This window comes from Rattus norvegicus, chromosome 9, assembly GCF_036323735.1.
Source record: "Rattus norvegicus strain BN/NHsdMcwi chromosome 9, GRCr8, whole genome shotgun sequence".
NCBI classification, from domain to species: Eukaryota; Metazoa; Chordata; class Mammalia; order Rodentia; family Muridae; genus Rattus; species Rattus norvegicus.
Window position 1 is genome coordinate 80,106,279 of NC_086027.1, and position 26,118 is coordinate 80,132,396.

General features: G+C 40.1%; 1 protein-coding gene across 7 annotated transcripts in view; it reads right to left on the reverse strand.

Moving 5' to 3' along the window:
• Positions 1–26,118, reverse strand: part of Bard1 (BRCA1 associated RING domain 1) — a 74,208-nt gene that overhangs the window by 36,319 nt on the left and 11,771 nt on the right. For 2 of the 7 annotated variants that reach the window (NM_022622.2, XM_039084173.2), the window contains exons 2-6: positions 17,539–17,595; positions 16,234–16,382; positions 9,719–10,656; positions 2,566–2,646; positions 1,029–1,201 (exon numbers count right to left, since the gene is read on the reverse strand). In NM_022622.2, coding sequence (NP_072144.2) covers positions 1,029–1,201; positions 2,566–2,646; positions 9,719–10,656; positions 16,234–16,382; positions 17,539–17,595 — 1,398 coding nt within the window. The remainder of the gene's footprint in view (positions 1–1,028; positions 1,202–2,565; positions 2,647–9,718; positions 10,657–16,233; positions 16,383–17,538; positions 17,596–26,118) is intronic. The other 5 variants (XM_063267688.1, XM_039084174.2, XM_039084175.2 and 2 more) reach the window with 4 other exon arrangements.

A 26,118-nucleotide genomic window follows, 5' to 3' on the forward strand; every position in this document is an offset into this window, starting at 1 on the left:
CCACACACACTTAGGTAGGAATACACACACACACACACACACACACACACACACACACACACACACACACACTTAAATCTTCCCTAGAGTTTGACCCAACTACCTTATAACTTGTGCTGGGAAGTTAAGAGGCCGATAAGCTTGCCGAAGCTAAAAGTACTAGGGTGTGTTACATTTTTCATTAGTAAATTGTTTTTCAATTGTGTTAAGTGGTTACCTCTTAAAATCACAAGTCAGAGGATCTACATGTTGTGGTTCTTTCTTATCTCTCTACCAAGGGTAAAGCTTTCATTGTGCTCTTTTGAAGCCTACAAAAGCAATGAGGGCACAAAGAGGCAATCCTTGCATTTTCATTCCAACTGCCTAATTAACTGAAAAGAGTAAAATAACATATAGGGAGACAGGAGCCAAGCTACAGATTAAAGATATAAACTCTGCACACAGCACTTGCTGGCGGCCCTCTTGAAAACAGCAATCTGAAGCTGCAGCCGCCAGCACTCGCTAACGCCCCTCCTGCCCTGACACTGCAGAACAGTTTGCTCGGAGCCTCATTTGAATAATGGGAAAAATCTGCGAGATAATTCAACTGCACACCCAATATCTGAATTCTTATACACTTCAACTTTTGTTGGACTAATATGCAGAAAGGGATAACAGAATATTTAAAATGAGTCTAAAGTATTAAGTACCACAAAAAAATTAAATATCAAGTTGGTATTAAGTATCAAAAATTAAATATCTAATTTTCATTACATATGACTCAACCTACAAAATATAACCACTAAGTGAATTTGTCTATGAAACCAAGGTCTGTAAATGTGTTTGAACTTGTTTCTGAAGAGAGTAAATCTCCCTGAAATGGGTGAGTTTTGAGGAAGAGAGTGTGAGTGTGGACTCTAATACCCCCTAATCAGCACATCTGACTCTGGCTGTGGAAGACAAGAGACCAAAATGGCACCGTGGGCAGTTATTGCTCTGCTACACACCTTTACTCAAGATCACAGATCCATCGACAGCTGGATACTTACACAGCGTTCCTGGAAGCTCCGTGGGACAGTAACACCTTGACTATATCGATGTGGCCATTCTTGGCGGCATCGTGCAGTGGCGAGTCATTGTGATAGCCGGTGGTGTTCACCAAGGCATTGTGCTGGAGCAGCAGCTCCACTATCTTCAGGTGCCCATGACTGCAGGCTTCATGCTAATCCAAACAAAGTTCCAAACAGGGTGCGGGGGGGAGTGGGAAGAAGATGGGAAAACAGTGCATTAATACATACACTCGAGAGAAATGAGTGGGAACCTCAAGTCAGTAAACTTACTCTTGTATAACTATCGTCTGGTTGTTGACAGAGTCAAAGCCACTTATCCTAATTTTCGTGGTAAAACTGCAGTGGCGAAAACCCATGCAGTTCATGGGAAAGGACAAGCCTTGGATCACACGTTTTTCTTGGAAAACTGTGCTTCAGAGCAACTACAGCTCCTATGTTCTGCTACAGTAGCATTACAACACAAGAAAAGAATCTTAATGTGTAACACCCAGATCAAAGAGAGATTGGGAACTCTCCAAGGCCCAAGAGAATTCAGGGCTTCCGGTCCATACACCAACGTTTACACAAAATCACCCAGCAGAATGACATCCTAGGAAGATTTAAAGACATGTAAATCTCTTTGCTAATAGACACTACTGGGAATCTGGAGTCAGTGTCAAGAGAAGTATCACAATTAAATGTGGCAATTAACATTCCTTTACGTGCTAGCCTGCCTGTGGAGCACAATGGACTGAATCCAGATTAAGCCCTCTCGGCTTAAGAAGTTGACAAAAAGTCATTTTATATACTACATATTTATTTAAACATATTTATATATTATATCTTTAAGCCATTTAGCACCTGGCCTAATAGGTCTCATTTCTATGCTGAAATTCTAGTCTACAAATAAAGGCTTCCTTTGTGCGCACTCCTGGGCTGCATTCTAACGCAGCGCTTATGGTCTTCATTAACACATGCTGATACTGTTTCCAAATATGTTCTCCAGTCTTTTTCCAGACCATTCCTCAAATTGGAATTGATGCTAGCAGTAAAGAACAGACATTTTTAAATGTTTAGGACAAAGCCTTCTACTTCTGCTTCTGCAAACAGATAGAGTGTAAGGCAAGATCCAAGTACTCCCAGTCATCACATCCTATCCTTCTACAATGCTCACCAGGAAACCAACATCTACCAGGTTCCAGTGGCACGCAATGCTGCCCAGCACAGCCCCATGTCCACTGTAGCTGCTACTCCATGCATGAGCTGACTTCCAATGATGCAGTGAGACTGGACTCCTATATCTAAAAGTACTCAAAAGGTAGCCAATTACTTTCCTGTCACAACTGAAAAGCTACATGAAAAATAACTTTCTTTTCATACTTGGTCAAAGCATAAATTCTTCAGACTAAAAAGAATGTAGTAGGTGGCAGAGCATGATATATGAACAACCACAAACCATAAACTAGAACCATAAGCATAAAAAGAATGAAGGAAACAGAGATCCACAACACTGCAAAGATATACAAAGGAAAACTACCAACGGTGTCCATCCAGCATGGTCCTTAACATTTGGGTCGTTTCCATTTTGCAAGAGGTATTCAACAGAAGATATATCACCCTGGTAAAATAACAAAAAAAAACAAACAAACAAAAAAATTAAAGGATATTAAAATGTATCATGAATGAAATGAGGCTACTGGGGCTCTATTATAAAGATTCTGTTTTCTTCAAATCCAAAAAATCTTTACACGCTGACCACTGCTCATGAGCCAAGAAAGATTATCTGCCTCTAAAGTCCTGAGATAACAAGTCATCTGGTCTATACTTGAATATTTCTAGCAGTCCATATTAGAAATGCGATTCAAAATACAAAATGAAGCTAAAGCCTATTCTAAACTTCGAGTCACACCAAAATAATTTCTGAGCATTAAAATAAACAAAGCCGTTTATAGTCAATAAGTTAGCCAATGAAACCAATGCTAAAACTGCCCAAAAGTACTTACTGTTCTATTGGTGGTTACTCTAGTTACCCTAAGTCACTAATTTAGTTTATATTCACTTGATTTGCACCAAAGATATCTTCACGGAAGAAGCAGTTGCTGTTTAAAACGCCGGGAAAGGGATTGAGAGAAACAGCCAAACAACACTCAAAATTCAGCGTTTAATTTTTATCCTCTGAGTTGAACCTAAAACCATTACCCATTATCAGCTATCTGAACGGTAGGGAATACAGTTTTCATCAAATCCATGGAATTCTTTGCATGTCCTTCTCACTAGCTGAATAGACTTCCATTTTTCTCTAGAGACTCTTGTGGTAACTTTTCAACAGTGGCTCAGACACAGGGAGGGCAGAAGGAAGAAAGAAAAATAAGAACAGCAGTCACTTTATTGTAGTATCAGAGCCTGCTTTCAAGGGAGATGAACAAGATATGGAAAATAAGTGAGTTAAGACGACAAAAAGGACCAGAGACAATATTCACTCCCCCTTCAGGTTAAGGTACTTTCAATTATTAAATGACATGAAAAGTAAGTCTCCTTCCGATTCTAGCCTTCTGTGTCTTCTGTGTCTTAATTTAAGTAAATCCTAATATAGATGAGTGAATTGAAGGAAGATGTAAAACGGTTTGGTCAGTAAGATTTCCTCTGTTGCTAGCATTTAACACAGTGAGCCTTGGCAAAGAAGTTAAAGCTAAGAATTAGGCTTGCATAATCTCTCTTCTCCAAATTCTGTGCATGCTACTAAAGCCCATCCACCACCTTCCAACACCCCAACCCTAGTTTCTATTCCTTTCCCCACAAACACAATTTCCAAACCACAAACAGGCTCTGTATCACACACATGCCCCATCAATGAGGGTGGAAGCATCGGGCATCTACGTACTAAAGTATTGGTCAACCCTCAAAGCCTTAAAAAAAAATCTTTAGCTATAAAAAATATCACCTCCTTTTAAAACAACTGAAAGCATTAGGGAAAGAAATTGCATTTATACAGTGGGATGAAGTTTGTAAAACTCTCCTAAAATTGTTATCAGCAATGGTAAGCAAAACAAAACCAGCTCTTTAGGTGTAACACACACACACACACACACACACACACAGACAAACAGACACACACACACACACACACACACACACACACACACAGACAAACAGACACACACACACACAGACACACACACACACACACAGACACACACACACACACAGACACACACACACACACACACAGACAAACAGACAGACACACACACACACACACACACACACACACACAAAAGACAGCAGATGTCACACAGGAATGTCCAACAGAACCCAACGGCGTGGCAGCGTTAGAGGCATGAACAGACCAACTGTTTCCTAGGCTCCCTGCTTTACTTTCATGTCACTTCTGAGTATCATCAAAGGTAGGGCTCTATTAATAGTCTACCCCTAAAACATACAGCTGATTAGCAAACTGCTAGCTTTGTAGACCCAAGTTGCTTTCTTCCCCCAATACTAAAAAGTTGGTCTTATTTTCATCTTTCTACTTCATGTAAATGTAATGTCATGCACATAAATAAAATTATGCTAATTAGAAGGTGTCTACAGTAACTGGGTGAGTTTGCACCGATATAAAGTTTCCAGGAAATAAATTAACTTCTGCTTCTCGTTGCTTTAAATTACTTTTTTCTCTTAGAGAATTATTTTTTTAGTAGAAGCACTCTCTCATTCCTTATAACTTAAAAGAATAATTGAGATTTCCTTAAAGCCCTGAGAAAAAAATCATCTGAAGAAAGTATTTATGAAGACTTATAAGAAATTTTAAATGCTTTTGGTTATTTCAAGTAATGCTTTAAAGCCCCCAAAATAAAGACGTGTGTGCCCAAGTGAATTTGTATATCTGCAACTTTGGAGTAAAAAGGAAGATTCTTCATATGGTCACACATACTGTGAATATGTGCATATTCCAGCAACATACAGTAAGTTTCTAAAAGCATACAAACATTTCCTCTATTAGAATACTGGCTCTTTAAAAAAACCACTAAAAATAAACTTCGTTAAAAAAACAACAGGACATTACAATTAAGTATAATAAAATTTACTTAAACATCATAGCTAAGCTTTCCATTAAAACCAGCTGACCAGAGAGTTAAAACTTTATCCCATTCAGCCATTAGATGTTGTGGGTTTGAATAGTTACAGCCCCATAGACTCACATGCTTGAATGCTTGGCCCATAGGGAGTGGCACTACCAGCAGTGACCTTGTTGGATGGAGTGTATCACTGTGGGGCAGGCTTTGAGGTCTCCTATGCTCGGGCCATGCTCAGAATGACACAGGTCTCCCACTGCCTGTGGATCAAGATGTTGAACTCTCAGCTCCTCTCCAGCACCGTGTCTGCCTGCACACTGCCATGCTTCCCGCCATAATGACAATGCCCTGACGCTCTGAAACTGTAAGCCAGTCCCTAGTAAATGTTTTCCTTTGTAAGAGTTTGTGGTCATAATGTTTTTTCACAGCAATGAAACCCTAACTAAGACAGATGTCATTTTTAAAAGAGAAAACAAAATGACCTTTACGAATGGAGTTCTGCAGTATGGTAACCTAAACAGTTCTCAGGCTTCTTAGAATTTACAGAAGAAAGTAATTTCATAAATAAATAATCCTGGCAACTCAATGCTACAAAAAGTTGCTAGTATTACAATGGCAGAGGTGGGGGCCAACTGACAGAGTTAGATGCTGGCTCCATGTGATGCTCCAGAAATCAAATCTGGAACATACCACAGATCCCAGTTTGCTCTTTTACTTTCTCATGACTGCTAGCATGAAGGAAACAAACTACCATGACTTCACATACATGTAACAGAACTGACTGGAATTATGAGTGTCAAAGTCACAGTCTGAAGCGGAGCCTCCCAGTGACGTCTACTGAGATTAGAACTCCTGAGATGCTCAGCACCTTGCCTTCAAGCGTTGACATCTACTATGTCTGCATAACATCAAGGGACTACACCTCAGAAAACCTACTTCTCGAAGGGCAATCAATAGCTTCTGTGTTGCTTACTTCTGCAACACTGTGACCAAATGGGCTTTTTTTTACAGGGCTTTGGTGTATTGTGGTTCAGAGGTAGCATAGAGCAATTCATTTCACGGCAATTAGGAGGCAGAGAGGAGCAGAAATTACAGGAGGAAAAAAAAAGGCTAGTGTAAGATATGCCTGTAAGGATACACGTCAATGACCCGCTCCCTCTAAAGATTGAATTAGCCAGTGGACTGACCATTCCTTAGATCAGAGACCTTATTATCTGTCTCAGAGACACACAGAGGTATGCTTTAGTAATACCGTACGTAGGTGCCTCTAAAACAGAAAGCTGTGACAGACCTGACCATGTTGGTGTTTGAAGGAATATGGAAGACTTTGGACTAGAAAATCGGTTGAATGCTTTAAGCAATGCTTAATAGACCATCTCAGCAGGAACATAGATGACAGCGCCGAGGGTGATGTAGGGGCCCAGCTTAAAAGATTTCAGAAGGGAAGACTAATATTGGTTGGGCACATTGTTGTGATACACTGACAAAGAATATGGCTACTTTCTGCTCCTGTCCTAAAAACTTGCAAGGGGCTAAAAAGAGTTCTGGATTAACAGCACAGGCAGAGATTTCAGGGTAGCCTTGTATTGTCTCCGGTGTGGATATTAGTGATCACTGTTAAAAGACAAGTCTAAAACACAGTCTGAAGAGAAAGGAGCTCCAGGAAATGATCCTGAGGCCAAGTCTGGTACCCAGCAGCGTTGAAGTGTTAAAGAACTTTATGCTATACAGAATAAAGGGAGTGGTGACCTCAGCATAAGACACCATCCACCTTAACCCTGCAACCTAGGGAAGAACAAACCTGAGGGATTCTCTCAGCCTAGAAATTATCAAGACAAAGCTTATGCAAATTTAAGACAATATTAAGAGGGTTGCATTTCAAGTGGCAGAACTTGACAGGTTTGGTCACAAGGTTCTGGTTCAGGGTCAAAAAGTTGTGGAATCTTCCTCCACTAAGGAGAGCCTTTCATGCTAGGCATGTGGCAGACCTTGCAGCCTGCAATGAATTGGAGACCCCAGGAAAGTGTGGTGATATCTGGTGAGTGAGGAGAACTGCAGACTGGGTATGGAGCCAGTCCAAGACAAGGAAGTGTGTTGCAGTCAACAAAACTGAACTGAATTAGAGACCTGAAGAGTGCCTTGACATTGGACATGGAGAGCCAGAGTGTAGGAGTCTGGCCTGCGGGCTTCAGTGCTGCTTTGGTCCAGTATTTCTCCACTGTGCCCCCTCCTTTCCCCCTTGAAATGGTAATAAATATTCTGTACCATTGAACAGAGAACACTATAATTCATTACAGTTCAGAGATTGACTTGAGTCTGGACTTTTAAACGGTGCTGACTTTACATTGTGATGTGACTACAAGTGGACCAAGGAGTAAAATGTGTGGTAGTTTAAATAAAAAAGGCCCCATCTTTGTCTCTGTCTCTCTCTCTGTCTCTCTCTCTGTCTCTCTCTCTCTCTCTCTCTCTCTCTCTCTCTCTCTCTCTCTTTCTCCCTCCCTCTCTCTCACTCTCTCTGATGCCTGTGGATCTCAAAGTAAGGCTCTCAAGCGACTCATCTAGACCCAAGCCTGTCTGCTTCCTTCCTCGATAATTATGGACGAACACTCTGAAACTCTAACTATGCCCCCAAATAAATGTATTCTGTTATAAGAACTGTCTTGGTCATGCTGTCTCTTCATAGCAATAGAACAGTGACTGAGAGATGTTGGTACAGGAGTGCAGTGATGGGGAGTGTCTGTTTTATGCTATGGCTAGCTGCATGATCCAAGTTGTCCTTCAACTCACAGTACTACTCCTGCCTCAGCTTCCTGAAAGCCAAGGTTACAGGTGTGAACCACTTGACCAGGCTTCAAAAAGGGCGACAATCAAGATTAACATCACAAGCACCATAAACTGTGGAAGCTGCAAAGCCACCTATGTGCTACAGAGAAAAGTCCAAGCACAGCAGCAGCCTGGGGATGCCTTCCTTGCATAAACCCACGCCCTCCCCTTCCTTGGTTTGGCTGCCTTGAAGGTCACCAAATCTGAATTCACTGCACCAAAGACACGCCTGCCCCTGCTTCTTGCTCCATTTCACAGGAGCTGTAATTGTAAGGCCATGCAAATATTAAGTAGGCAGACAGGGAGCTAGAATAAGACTGCAGAAATATGGTGTTTGGCTTCCTCATAATCAAATAATTAATTCTTGCTATAAATGAAAAAATTAAGGTAAAAATTAAATGAAAACTATTTCTAAAAAGGTAACAACGATGATAAACCCACTGCTATTTTTTTCCTCCCAAATTATATCTATCAAGTTCAAACACAGAAGCTGAAAGTGCGGCTCCCTGGTAGAGCGCCTGAGGAAGGCCCTGTGTCCCCAGCATTGTAAAAGCAAACAAAATTGAAACAGGTGGGAATGTACATCCAGCTCACATCAAAACTTTAAAAGACCACGAGTGCTAATTAGTGCTAATTTTAATGGTTTAAAAACAAGATAAATCAATGCATGTTTAAGGGCAGCAATTGAGAATAAGTCAACTAAGGACAATTACAATAGCAGACACTTAGGTTCAAGAAAACAAAACAGGCGACTTTCATTTGGGAATGACTTTTCAAGTAGATGGCCAATTGAGAAAAACTTACACAAAGTAACTATGAACACATCCATGAAGAAAAGGCACCAGGACACCATCATGCCACAATTTCTCTATCTGCTCTATACTGGCTTTTTTCCATGCCTAGGACAAGAAATATAATCTGCAGTCTGTGGGTGAGCGACTTGAATTTGCATGTCAAATTTTAACTGGTGTACTTGTTGTCTGTGGCTACTTCTGCTCTAGAGTAATATATGGCACATACTATATAGTTTGTAAAGTCAAGAACATTTTCCCTAGCACTGCCTCTAAGAGTTTATTAAGCGCTGGCCTAGACACTAGGCTCTAGAGATCCTCACTAATGAAAGTAAATTTTTCTTATAGTTGGAATAGCATTCTCTACCAAATTAAGGGAATGCTTGGTTTGTGGTCTGAAAATTCCCAGAAGGAGAGACATAGAAACTCATCAGCCTACATCCTTACTAACAGAAACTGACTGGAGCATAATGAACTAGGTAAGTCTAGGAAGCATTAACCACGTTACAATGGCTTTTGTGTGCATATACACACTTTATACATATGACAAGAATGACCAAAACTATACATTTTCTAAGTCAGGCTTAACAGAAATCAACTGAAGCATAACCAGGGTTAACCCCAAATACTTGACTTGCTCAGAGCAGAGGATGCTTAGAGTATAGCCATTACCACAGCCTCTCACCTCCATCTTCTACATTAAGGTTTTCAAGTCACTGGCCATGAAGAGGGAATGGGATCCCCACTCCTTCTTTACCCCTCTTTCTTCTCATTTATGGGGCAGTGGGGGTATGGGGGGTGGGGGGGAACACACATAGCTAGCTTTGTTCCACAACACATATCAGCATGACAAGTTCAAAGCAACAGAACCTATTGGGCATGAACTGAAATTTCCAATTCTGTGAGAGAAATTTAGTTTTTAGTCTAATCATCTCACGTATTTGTTATAGTAAGAGCCAGCAAGTCTGGTCTCATCCCAAGACTTAGTGCAGAGCAAGCAGCCTACCTTTATAGAGGCAATGTGCAGTAACGTCTCTCCTCTGTGATTTCTTTTCCTGGCTGGAATACCAGAAGACAGCTTCACTGTGGAGGGCTTTGACATCATTTGTCTGTGAGTGGAATTGTTCAGCAGAGATGGGGGTGTGCCTGGTGAAAGGCTAAGAGAGTCATCTGATGCGTTACTCTGTCTCCTGAGGGTGACATCAACCTGAAGTCGGCCTGAAGGCAGTGAAGAACAGTCAACCAACACTACATTTTCTGCAAGCAATGTTGGCTCACGGATTTCTCCGCTGGTGCTTGGAACGTTGCTCCCACATTTCTTAGAAGTAGAAGTGGGAGGCCTGTGGCAGCCTTTGGGATTTCCATCACTCCCTACTGGACAACGATCTTCTACACAGACCTTCTTCTCAGGAGCCTCTTCACTCTTGCTCACAGTATCTGGAGACACTATATGCTCAGCCAATGGTAAAGAGACTTCAGCAAAGCTTCCAGAACATTCGGATTCTACCACAGAGCCACTCGCTAATAAGTCTATTTCGCCATTTACCCGTGAATTCTCCATAACTAGTGTTTGGCTAAAGGAGACAACCTTCTCTTCCTTCAGCTTTTCTTTGGAATCAAATCTACTATCCCTTGTTTCTGGCCTGAAATTTCCCTCCCGGTTGATCTTAGCTACAGATTTCTTGGGATGCTTTTTTGCAGATGTTCTTGAAGCTGTTTTAGCCCTCGTAGAAACAACTACAGGGGGAGTTGCGGAAACAAATTCAAACACTGAGGCTTCCTGGGCTTTGTCATCCTTTGCCTTTTGAGGCTGGGTTTGTACTGAAACTTTATTCACAACACATCTAATTTTCTTACTTCGAGGACTAAACCACATTTTTACTGAATTCTTCTTCCTTTCTGCATCACCAAGTAAACTTGCCCTAGATGTGTCGTCTTTTGAATCTGATAGAAAAAAGAAAAAGAAACATGCTATGAGGATTAATTTCTCCACCTTGAGCTACCGATGAATTCAACTTTCTGTTCTCTAAGGACTGTTATACTTTATTCCTCTACTGCTCGACCACCACTAGGATTGCTTCCTTTCTCTGTTCTTTCTCCTCCCATCTTATAAACACAGCCACCAAGTAAAAAGCACTCTAGGTAAGGAAGAGGAAATGGGAAATAAATAAGTTTTTAACCCTGCAGGAATGTCCCAAATGACCCTGCCTAACAATAACAGCACTGGACGACACTCTAAAGAAGCCACTTCTTTCTGGTGACATGGGGGAACAGTGAAGACAATGAAGACAGTAAACAGATAAGGCTGCCTACAAGCAGAACTATGTAACTGAATGAGGGCAGATTCCTCAAAGTCACTGAAGTGGAGGTGTTGAGAGATCCATGGTCTACAGTGTTACCAAGACAGAAACTTGAAAATCCTAAGAATGAGATGTCCATTCACCAAGAGACGAGATGTCTAAATTCAACAAGGTCTTTGCTCTACAATGATAAGTAGATTTTAAAACCAAGCCACTTCTGATACAATCTGGAGTCTAGAGAAAGGTCAAAATAAAATGTTACCAAGGATTGCTTCTTAAGAAGGCCTAAGGATTACAAAGACTTAAAGGTTAATCCTCAAGTCATCTGTGAAAAGTTGTATTTGATTTTAATTTATTATTTTAAATGCAGCTGATGACATTTTCAATGAAAAACAAGTCAAATCTTGATTTCTCGATGTTTATAATAAAAAGTAGAGCTGGGACACTAAAGGAAATTAAGCAGTGATAACACATTCAATCAACTAAAAACCCCAAATCTCAAAAAACATATCAAATTTCAACCTCAGCAGCATGTCCCCTAACTTCTAAAAGAGCAAATAAAGAGTGCAAAACTATGAAATTCATATGCACACGATTGTTTTATGGACTATCATGTACTAACACCTTTGCCTGGAGATTTGAATCACACCACTTGGTCTAACTAAGCAAGGAGAACCACAGACAATGGCTGTAAAGTCTGGATTTTATGCAGCATATCTAAAATAAAACTGAAAAGCAAAACAACTCAGTTGCTAGAACATAAATCATATTATTAACAGCTACAACTGTTTTATGGATGAATGCTTCTAAGCTTGATAAATTATCATATTTGTTTCACAAAAAACATTGGTTCTGCCTCTGCAGAGCAAATTTCTTAATGACATTTTAAAAAAATCTTATTCTCTGAATTTAAATATTTTAGAAAATACTATGAAATTCAAGAAGCAGAAATAAGTGTGTTACTAAGAAGCTGCGTTGTCAAGGTTTTTTTTCCCCTCAAAATTTAATAAGCATAGAAAAGAGAAACAATTAGAAAATGTGATTTCACTATCATTAATCTACATCAAAGGATTATAATGATGTACATTGTGCTTTCCAAATTACTCTCTATTGTAAGTTACACAACAGAGGTTGAAAACTCTGACTAGGTAGTTCCTTATTTTAAAAAAAACTAAAGGGAGTGTTCTGTATACCATCTGTGTAACATTGACACCTGAAGAATTATTATTCTGTAAGTTAAAATGCACGTAGATCTATTTAAAATAACAACACCTGCATGGCTATCTAAACAGTCATCTTCGTCTATTATAAGAAGTAATGGCATATATGAAACACCAAGAAATCACTTCAGAAGGACCAGCATCTCTCCAAAACTAGAAAAGAGAAATGCAAATTGTGATCTCTGAAAGCATAATCAAGGTTCTTTATTTAATGTCACCAGCACCGACACGTTCTACAAACGTGACCACACCTGCAAGGGCTGTTTAATATGGTGGGTTCAAGGGAAAAATGGAAACTTTAAATTTAACTCTATTAGTAGAAAAAAGATTGTTATAAAGAATAAGGTAAAATTACCCATAAATGGTCATCAGAAAAAGATGATAACCTCTTCTCTTTAAAGCACACTGAACCGAGGAAAACATGCGGAAATGTTTAGAAGTTCATCTTAGCACGTTTTCCTATAAATCCGCTTCATCTCCAATATACCATGTACCATGTCCACGAGCTGACAAGCTCTTCCTAATTATCCACCTTAATTATAGTAATTATACAGTTTATAGTAAATGCAAGTAACAAGGTTCACTTGGAAGATAAATTATGTACTACACGTTTTGTTTAAAGATAGAGAAACTGTGAAAGCTGCTAATCCTCCACTTGGTTCATTCTTCTTCATGTGAGCATTTAACAGTTACATCACTTGGAGTTAGTCAGGCTTCAGGAATCACTCAGTCTCCTGTCCTTATCTTAATTAAGGTGAGATCATTTTCTTACTACAAGGAAGAGCAACCCTCACTTGTTCCCAGTTTCTGGTTCCTTCTACTGATAAAACATTTCACCTTCTGTGACTTAAATTTGGTTTTAGAAGTTCACACTAAACCAATACAGGCCCTCATTACATGTGCTAAATATACTATAGAGAAACAAAGGGAGCTACCACAGGGAGGAAAAACTGAAAAGCCAAACACCCTTCAGAGCTGGCTTGCTTTGACAAGACTTTAGAAGGAAAACTGATAGAAGGAAAAAAAAGAAAAAACAAAAAAAAAAAAACTTGTACCAGGAAAAGAGGTATCTGAGTAAATACACTCAATAAATTTCTCTAACATTTCTGTGATCTCCTATCAAGGTAACAAGGCCCATTGCCAGTTTTACTTTCTTCGTTTAGATTATGCATGCGTGTGCGTGTGTGTGCTGTGTGCTGAGTGGTGAGTGTGTTTGTAAGTGCTCACACCTGTGCATGCACGAAAGGTCAAATGGTTAGAGGAGGCTGCCAGCCTCGCAGAGCTGCAGTCGCAGGTGTGAGCAGCTCGGCTTGTGGCGCAGGTGCTGGGATCTGAACTCCAGGCCCACACTTCATATTTTTATACAACTTAATTTAACAAACAACCCCCACCCCCAAAAATGTTCAAAAATAGGGAAACAGTAAGAACATATTCTAAAAGGGCTCCTACCCTGAATCTTGTTTGAAATTTAGTTTTTCCTCTGTCTACAAAATTCGAAATCATACTATGATTCAAACGCCCTCCATTCACTATAGTAAATTTTTAGTCTTATTCCTAGCGAGCCATAACGGATGGGAATTAGCTTACAAAGGTTACTCCACCCTCCTCCTACTTTATCACTATTAAAGGTGTCAAACTATTTATTTATGCATGAAACTGAATTTCCTTCTACTTCTTAAATCCGTATGCTGAAATCATAACTAATACCTGGTAGCCCAAAAGTAATCTTAATTAAAGTCTACGTTAGACAGCCTCCTGCAAGCTGAAGCTGCACTGGTGTGGGCCCCTCATGTAACATGAGGACACAAGGTGAATGTGAGCAAAGACGGGCCAGATCTCCCAGAGGACTCTCCTGAAGCTCAAACCTCACGCCTCCAGAACTGAGGCAGGTTCTTGGACTTGAGCAGCCTAGTTTGTCACCCTCTGTTACAGCATCTGAGGTGACTCAGCACACTATTCCACAGGGACTGGAGAAGAGGCAAGTTAAAGAATTATGACAATCTCAAAAGTAGACCCCATATTTCAGTGTTTAGCCAATAATCTTAACAGTCAGACATACCTGTAAGAATCAAATGAAAGCAACTTTCAGAGATGTATTGTTTGTACTGTACAAATAATTCAAGGGGCTCCTTGATTCTTTCCTATTCCCAACTCTGACACTGCCAACCACTCATGGACCTTGACCAGGAATCACTGTCAACTTAGAGTCTGCATGCGGGGTACACAGGCTGATTAGATCATACACACAATTCTTTCAACCACCAAAGACACACCATCAGACACTGCTCTTAAGGGACAAAAGCATTCAGCTAAACTGATGATATTTTTCTCCCCAAGGCATCTTTTTCTTTCTTAGGATTTAATTTTATACCTATGTTTACCTGCACATGACTACAGGTGCCCACGAAAGCCAGGAGCTGGAAGTGCCAACTGCCTGACCTCAGCACTAGGAAATGGAACACAAGACCTTGCCAGAGTGGTAAGAGCTCTTACCCTGCTGAGCTGCCTCTGGGCTCCCAATACAGTCTTCTTTATAATTTTTTCACAATTGTATTATACTTTTTTATTTCTTAAAGTGATAATTATATCATTTACCCATTTCTCTTTCCTCCCTCCAACCCCTGCTAATTACCCTCCCACCCCGCTTTCTTTCATATTCACAGCCTTTTTTTTTGTTACACAACAGACACACACACAGAGTTGTTATACATATATAAGGTATCTACATATATATGATATGTGTGTGTATATATATATAATATATATATTCATATTTACATATCTATCATAGTTGCCTAAACAAGACCCTAACCATCACCAGACATGCTAGCACAAAAGGGGAAAATAAAGTTCATGAGCTTCAGCCATGAATAAAGAACTACAGGAAACTAAGAATACTGGGAACTGGAGAAGTGTCCCCCAAGTGGTTATCCGATACCAAGTAGTCAGTTATGAGATCAATGCATTTTTGAGACTTAAAACCACAATACTTTTTAAAGCAAGTCCTTTACAAAATACATGTACATACCTGTATTCCATAAATCACAATGCTAGTATAACTTATTTTACCATTAAAAATGGGACTAGCACAAAGATCAGATAACTCAAAGTAAACACAGGTTAACTATGACTTACATTCTTAAAAATACAACCAGTGTCAAAAATACTTAAAAACATTTGCCTTTTTAATTTTTGTTCAATCAACTTTACCAGTAGCCGACAGTTACAATACTGCATCAGAATCCAAAGACAAAAGACTTAAAAACACAAAGCCAACAAATTTACATTGCCAGTATCAATTTATCATGGCATCCTGCCAGACAGGGTCTCCTATAAACACATGCTAAAATAATATGATTTGGTCAATGAAAAGACAACTCCAACATCCAATTATGAAAATTCAAAACACTTTACTTTCTTTTCACAGCCAATTAGTTCTCAGCAGAAAGCATAATGCAAGGATATATAGTTAATACACAGAGTCTAAGAACAATTTGAAAAACATTAACCCCCATTTAAATAGAAAAGAAAATGTGTTAGATTTTTGCTCTTTCAAAATGTATACCTAATTAATTCAGCCTAGAAAGTGATCCTTGCGAGAGTACTGCATTCTATCTTCTAACAGTGTGCCAAAGTGAATTAAGCACTGTTAAAATAAAATCACTATAGTATCTATAGTCTACAGAAATTATCTCTAGTATAGAAAGCAGCCAGTGTAAAGTCCCGAGCCTCTCTGGACTGACATCAAGAAATGAACTCTGCTTCTCTTGCTTCTTATATTAACTACACATAAAACTGCAGGCACGAGCAGTTAACTCCTCTGGACCTCGGTACCTCATCTCTAAAGTTTACACCTAATTATCTCATTTCTCAAAATGACTTTTAAAAACTACTAATCTTGAAATGTGAACTATATCATTCACAATTCTTTTTAAATCCTTTATGTGCTGAGTATCAGCATTAATTTGTCTTTAACAAAACAATGAACGAATATCACTCACCTGAACCTTTATTGTCATGTAGCAAATTTTGAAGCTTACTATAAAGCTGGATCATGCTGTCCAACTGTCTGTTTATCTTGAGGTCTAGGATCCAGGCTGGGGTATGACACACTGGGCATCCTGATCCAACACAGTCGCTTATACAACCACTTAAAAAAAGTAAAAGAAAATTCAGCAGAATCTGAGCTCCAAACACTAAGGAGCATGAACAGTAGGAAAACATAGGTTGTTTTACACAGAATGGCAAAACAGTGTGCTCTGATAATATGATATATGATATGCACATATATGCAAGATCTCTGCTCAATTTCCTATATAGAAACATTATTTAGCAAGACAATTTGCCTATTTTTTCCCAACTAACAAATCAATGGCACCTGAAAGCATAAGGAGATAGAGGTGTGGATAAACATAGTCTCAGCATAAAGGAACATGGACCAGAAACCTCTAAATTAAATCCTTCTCCCTGTTATATACAGGGTAATCTCAAATGAGTGCTTTAGAGCCTGTGACAGGAACATACAATATTACAAGTGTCCCTGACAGACGTACTTGGTCCTCAACTAAGTAGTGCTATTTGGGTGGAACTTTAGGAAGGCGGCCCAGCTAGAAAAATCACTACAAATAGGCCTTTGAAGGTTATGCCTAGTGCCAAATCCCTGTTCTCTGTCCCAAGTCCTTTGAAGGATGAACACTTCCTGCCCTTGGCTTATTACCCTGACACCAAGAAGCAAAATTAGTGTTCAAGCATCAAATTCACCAAAGCCCACCACTGTAACTGAAGCTTGTGAAATTCTGAGGTCTTCTATCACAGCGACCAAAAGGGTGACTAACATACACCCATCAACTCTTTAAATCAAATATTGTCACAACCATGGAAAACCTCACTAATGGACCACAAGAAACTAGCTGGAAACAGATCCTCCCTCATAGTCTTCTGGAGGAACAAACTCTGTCAACACGTATCAGAACTTGACCTCCTGGCCTTCTAATCTATAACAATAAATGACTACTCTTTTAAGTCACTCATGGTTGGAAATTTAAGAATTAGACTTCTATAAATTTTGAAAGACTATTAGCTCAGTCATTCAAACCAGATTTAAGAGGTCACATCTGAATTATGTCAAAGGCATTATTCCTTTTCCAAAATCTTAGCAGAGCTACTGCTTACTAAGCTCTACAACTCTGGACATTACCTCCGAGCTTTATTTCTTACTCCTAAACAGAAAGAGGAATAAAGACCAACTCAAGATAACGTACAAACAGCACAATTACGTCAGTGTCCGTCAAGCTCTTACAACTCACCTACAGAAGATGTGCTCGCATCCTCCTAGGCACACGGGCTCCCTCAGAATATTAGCACTGATTGAACAAAGGAGGAGTCAAGCATAAGTCATTTGTAAGATATTTCATGCCCAGTATTTTACAAATGCAAGACCTGACACTACCCGTTTCTCTCTTTATCAAACCAGAAAATATTAAGTGTACTTTTATTCCAAAGACTTTGACTCTGCTGACTATACAGCCCATGGACATACTTGTTGAATTCAAATAGAAATTCTCAGCACACGTTTTAGCCCCTTTTATCATTTATTTGTTGGGAGGTTAGAGAAAAGAAAAAGTGTTCGAGCACCTCCAAACTTCTTCTTTCAATGGCTAAGGTATACTTTTCCTGAGTGACTTGAAATGAGACTCATGAATCTGAAAATGTGGTATGTCATCCAAATGAGAAGAGAATTTCTCAGAGTGAGAGGGGTGCCTAACTATAGAGAATGTTGGAACACCCTTGTGTTCCAGAACTGCCCCAAAAACCTAGGATATCAGGACATCTTGACCAGAACCCATGGATTCATGGATTCCCATTTAAAAACAAAAAGCCAAGCAAACATTGTTTCTTGCTATTAAGAAGCCATCTACCTCTTACATTAGTTTTGACCAAATATGACCATTCCTTCGATACATAGCTAATTGAAGGTCTTGTTCTTTAATCAACTGTAGACACAAATCAAGCTGGCAGTCTGCAGACTAAAGGAGATCCAATAAGCAGAAACAGAAGCTCCCTGGTGCTGTCTGTCAGAACACTTGCTACCCCTGCAAGTCCTGTAAAGCATGGGCCCTTACTAATATAATATCCATGCATTAGTCCTGACACTCAGAGGGGTACTGAATCAAGAGCACAGCACACAAGTAAAGCCTTCAAAGGGTGAACACTTCCTGCGCTTGGCTTATTATACCAACCCCAGCACCTGTAGGTGTTTACACCATTATTATCCAATTATCCCCGCACACAAACCACATATCAGTAAACCACAGTTCTCCACATTTCTGGCAAGATCAAAAATTTCCACAGTGCACATTTTAGTGGGTATGAACATTAAAGTAAAAGTAAGCTTCCAGGAAGAGGCTGAGAAGAGAGTACCCAACCCTGTTATTCTCGAGCTATTAAAAATACTGCTCGTGGACATTACAAAACCCATCACTTTCAAAAACTCACAAAAACCTCTTTTTTTTTTTTTTGACCATACTACATGGGATAAATTGACAAAATATAAGTTGGTGACTCTGGCAATGTGATGACTGTAAACAATATTTGTGTGGCTCCTATAGTTTTTATTCATGGTAATAGTTCAAGCCTAACCTCTTCCTTCATAACTAAGAACTAAATATGAACCTCTTATACCTTTCTGTGTATCTCCTGTTGCAACATCCTGGCCAAACCCAACTGCTCTCCACCTAGAGTGAATACTGACCATCCTTTTAGTTCCTAGGACTCCCTGTTCAGCCCAGACTGCAGGCTTAATGGCTAAGAGTCACCTTTACTGCTGAGCTCCTAAGACACTCATGAATGGAAGTTCACAATGCTACACAGTCCCTGGAGCTTCCTGCTGTGTTTGTCCAGGCTCTGGATTCCACAGTACAGACAGAAGAAAGGCTGACATGGCAGTGCACTCCTAATTCCCCTCCACTCAGAAAGCAGAAGCAGAAGGGTCCTAAGTTTAAGGACATCCTGCCCTACATAATGAGTCCAGGCCACCTTGGCCTACACAAAGAAGACTATCCAAAATAGGAAAGGGAGAAAAGAAATGTCTTTAAAGAACAGTATTTCTCCACCTCTGTCTCTCAACGATGATGAAATAAACTGCTAAGCAGTGGCTACATGGTTATTCAAGGCTCCCCGTGCTCCTAATCACCTCAAATGGTGTGAACTGGTCATCCTCTAGACCACTGGCTACCGGTTCCATAGCCTCACCCCTTCCTCCAACTCAGAAGCCCTCCCTCAGCTGTTCTTCATCCTGAGATGCTCTGCTGTCAAGCTTCCACATCTCCCTGCTTAAAGTCTGTGACCCTCATCATCTGACTCTCCTTCCTGTCACTCAAATGATGTAGGCATGCCAGGTAGGAAAAAAATAAAACAAAAAACACTGCATTTGACCTGGCACCCATTCTACCATCTCCCCCACCTCAACTAAGTGCTCTCTAGAAAGTCTCGTCCTTGAAGGTCTCCTGAGTGCTTTGGCTCTTCCTCCTCTCTGACATCTCTGTGAGTGCACACTGACCTCATCTTCTTCCTGAGGCCTCCCCTTCCAGTGAGTCTTAACTTTCTTACAGAGCCTCTACCTGGCTCCCTCACCTCCGACTCTCCATATCAGCATGTCTCCACACTGCAGTCAGTCCACAGTCTGCTGGCTGTCTGTGGTACCGTGGAGTTCAATGTCTAAAATCTGTTCCTAAACCTCTTATTTCCCTCCAAAGAGATCTTATATAAGTTATCCTAAGATAATGTTGAAAGCTCTTTATAGTTCCTCCTCTTCACCCTAGCAATGATACGCTATCATGTAATTAGCAGCATAACATTGATGAGTAGACCTTATCTATTCAGTGGACTAGACTGGATTTCTTAAGGTTATTAACAGATGAGAAAAGATGCGGGAAATGTCAGTGAGTTCTGTGTGGGTTCTGAGGAAAGGAGCAGTGAGCAGAGTGTGATGGCCAAGTGGAAAGAAGGCATGGCCAACTTCAAGGGATGATACAAGGCAGATCCTGTAGGGGTGGAGTTCATCTGTGTCAGAGACAGACTTCAGGGAAGGGCCAGCCTCTGGTTAAGAGATATCAAGAATGAAAGAACTTTATCTTACAACTAAGTGATACTAACCAAAATCTTAAATGAACCCAACTTTAACCAAATTATTTCACCTTCAGCAATTTCTGTTGGGTTACTTGTAAATAATGAAATGTCAAAACCCCAAACAGCCTCTAGGTAAGCTTTTAAAAGCTTCCAGAAGTTAAGAAACAACACATTAAACCCACACAAGATCAAGACAGCCAAAGTACAGAGGAGGAAGTGATCTCCAGGCCTCGGGCCTGACTAAGAGAGTTGCCTAAGGAGACAATCATTTGAGGGGATGGCCACTGGTAGGTTTCCAGTGCTCCAATGGGTGGCCCACCACCATTCACATAAGGCAACACTAATGGAATTCAGTTAAAAGAAAAAGCAATCAAAGGCAATGTTGGGAGCAGAGTGGATTGGGACAATATGGGAGGAACTGCAGGGGATAACTATGATCATATTTCATTGTATACATGTCTGAAATCCTCAAAATTAAAGAAAAATGTTTAAAAAGTAAGCCAGTTTTGCTGCCATAAAGACCCCTGGATGCAGCTATTTGAAATTTTCAAAAAATGAAAAGGAAATACAATTAAAATGTCACATATATCGTTTAAAAAGAAATCAGCACGTAGGACTTTTCAAAGGTTATAAGAGATGAGACAAGAATGGAATGTGGAGGCAGCAGCTCTCTGCTCCCAGACCCGGTGAGAGAGAAACCCAACCGCCTGGTCAGGTGGGCACTCCTGAGGCTGCAGAGCGGAAGAGACCACCAACACTGCTCACCCCTGCCCACATCCCTGGCCCAAGAGGAAACTGTATAAGGCCTCTGGGCTCCCGTGGGGGAGGACCCAGGAGCGGCAGGACCCCGCCGGACCCTGAAGGAAACAGACCGGATAAACAGTTCTCTGCACCCAAATCCCGTGGGAGGGAGAGCTAAACCTTCAGAGAGGCGGACAAGCCTGGGAAACCAGAAGAGACTGCTCCCTGCACACACATCTCGGACGCCAGAGGAAAAAGCCAAAGACCATCTGGAACTCTGGTGCACTGAAGCTCCCGGAAGGGGCGGCACAGGTCTTCCTGGTTGCTGCCGCTGCAGAGAGCCCCTGGGCAGCACCCCGCGAGCGAACTTGAGCCTCAGGACCACAGGTAAGACCAAATTTTCTGCTGCAAGAAAGCTGCCTGGTGAACTCAAGACACAGGCCCACAGGAACAGCTGAAGACCTGTAGAGAGGAAAAACTACACACCCGAAAGCAGAACACTCTGTCCCCATAACTGACTGAAAGAGAGGAAAACAGGTCTACAGCACTCCTGACACACAGGCTTATAGGACAGTCTAGCCACTGTCAGAAATAGCAGAACAAAGTAACACTAGAGATAATCTGATGGCGAGAGGCAAGCGCAGGAACCCAAGCAACAGAAACCAAGACTACATGCCATCATCGGAGCCCAATTCTCCCACCAAAACAAACATGGAATATCCAAACACACCAGAAAAGCAAGATCTAGTTTCAAAATCATATTTGATCATGATGCTGGAGGACTTCAAGAAAGACATGAACACACTTAGGGAAGCACAGGAAAACATTAATAAACAAGTAAAAGCCTACAGAGAGGAATCGCAAAAATCCCTGAAAGAATTCCAGGAAAACACAATCAAACAGTTGAAGGAATTAAAAATGGAAATAGAAGCAATCAAGAAAGAACACATGGAAACAACCCTGGATATAGAAAACCAAAAGAAGAGACAAGGAGCTGTAGATACAAGCTTCACCAACAGAATACAAGAGATGGAAGAGAGAATCTCAGGAGCAGAAGATTCCATAGAAATCATTGACTCAACTGTCAAAGATAATGTAAAGCGGAAAAAGCTACTGGTCCAAAACATACAGGAAATCCAGGACTCAATGAGAAGATCAAACCTAAGGATAATAGGTATAGAAGAGAGTGAAGACTCCCAGCTCAAAGGACCAGTAAATATCTTCAACAAAATCATAGAAGAAAACTTCCCTAACCTAAAAAAAGAGATACCCATAGGCATACAAGAAGCCTACAGAACTCCAAATAGATTGGACCAGAAAAGAAACACCTCCCGTCACATAATTGTCAAAACACCAAACGCACAAAATAAAGAAAGAATATTAAAAGCAGTAAGGGAAAAAGGTCAAGTAACATATAAAGGGAGACCTATCAGAATCACACCAGACTTCTCGCCAGAAACTATGAAGGCCAGAAGATCCTGGACTGATGTTATACAGACCCTAAGAGAACACAAATGCCAGCCCAGGTTACTGTATCCTGCAAAACTCTCAATTAACATTGATGGAGAAACCAAGATATTCCATGACAAAACCAAATTTACACAATATCTTTCTACAAATCCAGCACTACAAAGGATAATAAATGGTAAAGCCCAACATAAGGAGGCAAGCTATACCCTAGAAGAAGCAAGAAACTAATCGTCTTGGCAACAAAACAAAGAGAATGAAAGCACACAAACATAACCTCACATCCAAATATGAATATAACGGGAAGCAATAATCACTATTCCTTAATATCTCTCAATATCAATGGCCTCAACTCCCCAATAAAAAGACATAGATTAACAAACTGGATACGCAACGAGGACCCTGCTTTCTGCTGCCTACAGGAAACACACCTCAGAGACAAAGACAGACACTACCTCAGAGTGAAAGGCTGGAAAACAACTTTCCAAGCAAATGGTCAGAAGAAGCAAGCTGGAGTAGCCATTCTAATATCAAATAAAATCAATTTTCAACTAAAAGTCATCAAAAAAGATAAGGAAGGACACTTCATATTCATCAAAGGAAAAATTAACCAAGATGAACTCTCAATCCTAAATATCTATGCCCCAAATACAAGGGCACCTACATACGTAAAAGAAACCTTACTAAAGCTCAAAACACACATTGCACCTCACACAATAATAGTGGGAGATTTCAACACCCCACTCTCATCAATGGACAGATCATGGAAACAGAAATTAAACAGTGATGTAGACAGACTAAGAGAAGTCATGAGCCAAATGGACTTAATGGATATTTATAGAACATTCTATCCTAAAGCAAAAGGATATACCTTCTTCTCAGCTCCTCATGGTACTTTCTCCAAAATTGACCATATAATTGGTCAAAAAACGGGCCTCAACAGGTACAGAAAGATAGAAATAATCCCATGCGTGCTATCGGACCACCACGGCCTAAAACTGGTCTTCAATAACAATAAGGGAAGAATGCCCACATATACGTGGAAATTGAACAATGCTCTACTCAATGATAACCTGGTCAAGGAAGAAATAAAGAAAGAAATTAAAAACTTTTTAGAATTTAATGAAAATGAAGATACAACATACTCAAACTTATGGGACACAATGAAAGCTGTGCTAAGAGGAAAACTCATAGCGCTGAGTGCCTGCAGAAAGAAACAGGAAAGAGCATATGTCAGCAGCTTGACAGCACACCTAAAAGCTCTAGAACAAAAAGAAGCAAATACACCCAGGAGGAGTAGAAGGCAGGAAATAATCAAACTCAGAGCTGAAATCAACCAAGTAGAAACAAAAAGGGCCATAGAAAGAATCAACAGAACCAAAAGTTGGTTCTTTGAGAAAATCAACAAGATAGATAAACCCTTAGCCAGACTAACGAGAGGACACAGAGAGTGTGTCCAAATTAACAAAATCAGAAATGAAAAGGGAGACATAACTACAGATTCGGAGGAAATTCAAAAAATCATCAGATCTTACTATAAAAACCTATATTCAACAAAATTTGAAAATCTTCAGGAAATGGACAATTTCCTAGACAGATACCAGGTATCGAAGTTAAATCAGGAACAGATAAACCAGTTAAACAACCCCATAACTCGTAAGGAAATAGAAGCAGTCATTAAAGGTCTCCCAACCAAAAAGAGCCCAGGTCCAGACGGGTTTAGTGCAGAATTCTATCAAACCTTCATAGAAGACCTCATACCAATATTATCCAAACTATTCCACAAAATTGAAACAGATGGAGCACTACCGAATTCCTTCTACGAAGCCACAATTACTCTTATACCTAAACCACACAAAGACACAACAAAGAAAGAGAACTTCAGACCAATTTCCCTTATGAATATCGACGCAAAAATACTCAATAAAATTCTGGCAAACCGAATCCAAGAGCACATCAAAACAATCATCCACCATGATCAAGTAGGCTTCATCCCAGGCATGCAGGGATGGTTTAATATACGGAAAACCGTCAACGTGATCCATCATATAAACAAACTGAAAGAACAGAACCACATGATCATTTCATTAGATGCTGAGAAAGCATTTGATAAAATTCAACACCCCTTCATGATAAAAGTCCTGGAAAGAATAGGAATTCAAGGCCCATACCTAAACATAGTAAAAGCCATATACAGCAAACCAGTTGCTAACATTAAACTAAATGGAGAGAAACTTGAAGCAATCCCACTAAAATCAGGGACTAGACAAGGCTGCCCACTCTCTCCCTACTTATTCAATATAGTTCTTGAAGTTCTAGCCAGAGCAATCAGACAACAAAAGGAGATCAAAGGGATACAGATTGGAAAAGAAGAGGTCAAAATATCACTATTTGCAGATGACATGATAGTATATTTAAGTGATCCTAAAAGTTCCACCAGAGAACTACTAAAGCTGATAAACAACTTCAGCAAAGTGGCTGGGTATAAAATTAACTCAAATAAATCAGTTGCCTTCCTCTATACAAAAGAGAAACAAGCCGAGAAAGAAATTAGGGAAACGACACCCTTCATAATAGACCCAAATAATATAAAGTACCTCGGTGTGACTTTAACCAAGCAAGTAAAAGATCTGTACAATAAGAACTTCAAGACACTGAGGAAAGAAATTGAAGAAGACCTCAGAAGATGGAAAGATCTCCCATGCTCATGGATTGGCAGGATTAATATAGTAAAAATGGCCATTTTACCAAAAGCAATCTACAGATTCAATGCAATCCCCATCAAAATACCAATCCAATTCTTCAAAGAGTTAGACAGAACAATTTGCAAATTCATCTGGAATAACAAAAAACCCAGGATAGCTAAAGCTATCCTCAACAATAAAAGGACTTCAGGGGGAATCACTATCCCTGAACTCAAGCAGTATTACAGAGCAATAGTGATAAAAACTGCATGGTATTGGTACAGAGACAGACAGATAGACCAATGGAATAGAATTGAAGACCCAGAAATGAACCCACACACCTATGGTCACTTGATTTTTGACAAAGGAGCCAAAACCATCCAATGGAAAAAAGATAGCATTTTCAGCAAATGGTGCTGGTTCAACTGGAGGGCAACATGTAGAAGAATGCAGATCGATCCATGCCTATCACCCTGTACAAAGCTTAAGTCCAAGTGGATCAAGGACCTCCACATCAAACCAGACACACTCAAACTAATAGAAGAAAAACTAGGGAAGCATCTGGAACACATGGGCACTGGAAAAAATTTCCTGAACAAAACACCAATGGCTTATGCTCTAAGATCAAGAATCGACAAATGGGATCTCATAAAACTGCAAAGCTTCTGTAAGGCAAAGGACACTGTGGTTAGGACAAAACGGCAACCAACAGATTGGGAAAAGATCTTTACCAATCCTACAACAGATAGAGGCCTTATATCCAAAATATACAAAGAACTCAAGAAGTTAGACCGCAGGGAAACAAATAACCCTATTAAAAAATGGGGTTCAGAGCTAAACAAAGAATTCACAGCTGAGGAATGCCGA